At 45.4% G+C, this 2,132-nt stretch overlaps 1 protein-coding gene across 1 annotated transcript; it reads right to left on the reverse strand.

Annotated features, from left to right (window-relative positions):
- Positions 1 to 703: 703 nt before the first annotated feature.
- Positions 704 to 1,234, reverse strand: LOC106011717. Its single transcript, XM_013082281.1, has one exon. The coding sequence runs from the start codon at positions 1,232 to 1,234 to the stop codon at positions 704 to 706; it is 531 nt and encodes a 176-aa protein (XP_012937735.1).
- Between the last annotated feature and the right edge of the window lie 898 nt (positions 1,235 to 2,132).

Here is a 2,132-nt window from a genome sequence, read left to right on the forward strand (position 1 = left end):
TGTTTGTTGTTGGTCCAATAGCAACTCTGATGTTTTCATACATTTTCCTGATATTACCTGTATCGCTGGCCTGTTGGATTTCTGATGCATAACTTGTCCCAGTACTGATTGGCACACTTTCTGGTTTCTCTTTGAAGGTTGGATTTAGCGGCACGTAGTTGTTGCTTTGTACTCTCTGTTGGATTTGTGTTGTGTTCTATCAGGATCTTACGCTTTTTCTCGAGTAGTGGTGCGAGTGTTGATGCACTGGCTTCAACCTAGTCCTCCTTGCAAGATCTTTCGATTCCAAAAGTAATCGACGCAGAATCATAAATTGTTAATCTCATGCTATTCCACGTGTTGTCTGGGGATGAGCTATCTCTATGTTGGAGCTCGTCTTTAACATGTTCTTGAAATTTTGCCTTTAACGCTGGGTCTTTGGTATTTCTTATGTTGATCTTAGGTTTCTTTTGTTTTTTAGCTCTTGGTGTTTTCTTTGTGACTATCTTTGCCTTAGCTATAACTAAAAGGTGGTCTGTGTTGCAGTCTGCACTGTAGAAGGATCTTGTGTGCTTTACCATGTTGGCATCTTTCTTCTTTCTGACGATGATGAAGTCGATTTGGTGCCAATGGCCTGATCTTGGATGGCACCAAGAAACCTTGTGTCTGTCCTTGCCACTGTAGAAGGTGTTAGTGATGCAAATGTTGTTATTTGTGCAGAATTCTAAGAGTCTCGGACCATTCTCGTTGATTTTTCCCAGCCCAAACGGTCCAAGGCAGGTGGGCCATACTTTGTTTTCAGTACCTGCTCTTGCATTGAAGTCGCCCATGAGAAACAGCTGGTCTGCTTTTGGGACGTTGTTGATTGTATCCTGAAGTTCCTCGTAAAACTGGTCTTTTTCTCATTTTCTGTTGTTAGGGTTGGGGCATAGGCGCTGATGAAGTGAGCCTTTCCAGTTTTGGTTTCCATTTCCATGACAGTGATACGTTCGGATATACCTTGGAGGGTGCTGATCCTGTTCAACAATCTGTTGTGTACTGCAAAGCCCACACCATGGATTCTCCTCTCATCTTCCCCAAGACCCTTCCAGAAGAATGTGTAGTTTCTTTCCCTGATAGTACCAGAGTTAGCAAGTCTTGTCTCTTGCAGGGCAGTGATGTCTACATTGAGTCGTGTGAGCTCCCTGTCTATGATTGCTGTCTTTCTGATGTCCTCTGTTTTCTCCAGGTTTGTAGTGTCCAATCCGGTTGTCATTATTCTAACATTCCAGGTCCCCAGTTTCCATGGGGTTAGTTTTACTCTTTTTTTGCCTGGTGCTGGATTTAACGTCTGCCTTTCGGTTTTTGTCCTAGCTCCATACACCCATAGAAGCAAACAGACGTGGCGGATCAGCACCTTACTGACTGGGGGCTGCCCAGTTTGAGACGGGCGGTAGTTGATCAGTGCGAATGAATAGTCACTCCCATCGTCTAAGGTGACCCGTGGCAACATCCTGTTTCGCCAAATAAGGATGTCTTATAACCCGTAAACTGCCACCTCCCGTGTTTTTTTCCTTTGCTCGTCACAACAAGGATGAAGTGTCCTCTCTATAATCATATAAGGGGGCTCTCGTGGCCTAGAGGTTAAGGTGTTCGCCTCTCATTCAAAGGTCCCGGGTTCGAATCCGGGTAGCGCCCAAAAAATTTTCTTCTCTAAATTTGTCTCCTTTCACCTCCTTTCCTACTCTCTAGCAATGTTCTGTCGTCTGCTTTCGTCTCCTCTTTCTGCCCCCCCCCCACCCCTTCACCTCCTTTGCCCCCTCCCCAGGGCTCCTGATTCTTTCTGCAGCCTGTCTACTGCTACTCATTGGCTTCTTCTTACTGCTGTCTTTCAGCCCACCCCTGATCTTCTGGTAGGAAAGATCTACACCTAGCCTTCTCGGACAAGGGCAACAAATCTCGGAGGTCCCGTGTGCAAGTTGTGCACGTTAAAGATACCTTGGTGGTCTAAAATCGATAAGAGTAGGCTTCGGCCGCCACCCGGGCAAAATTCAAAATTTCCTACGAACTGAAAAAGTTTAGTGAGTCCCGCGCGCTTATATGACCTTATGCAGTTGCGAGCGCCGTAAAACACTTACAAAAACAAACATACAATAATCATATAAATGCTGTTG

The sequence above is a fragment of the Aplysia californica genome, unplaced genomic scaffold (genome assembly GCF_000002075.1).
Source record: "Aplysia californica isolate F4 #8 unplaced genomic scaffold, AplCal3.0 scaffold00167, whole genome shotgun sequence".
NCBI classification, from domain to species: domain Eukaryota; kingdom Metazoa; phylum Mollusca; class Gastropoda; order Aplysiida; family Aplysiidae; genus Aplysia; species Aplysia californica.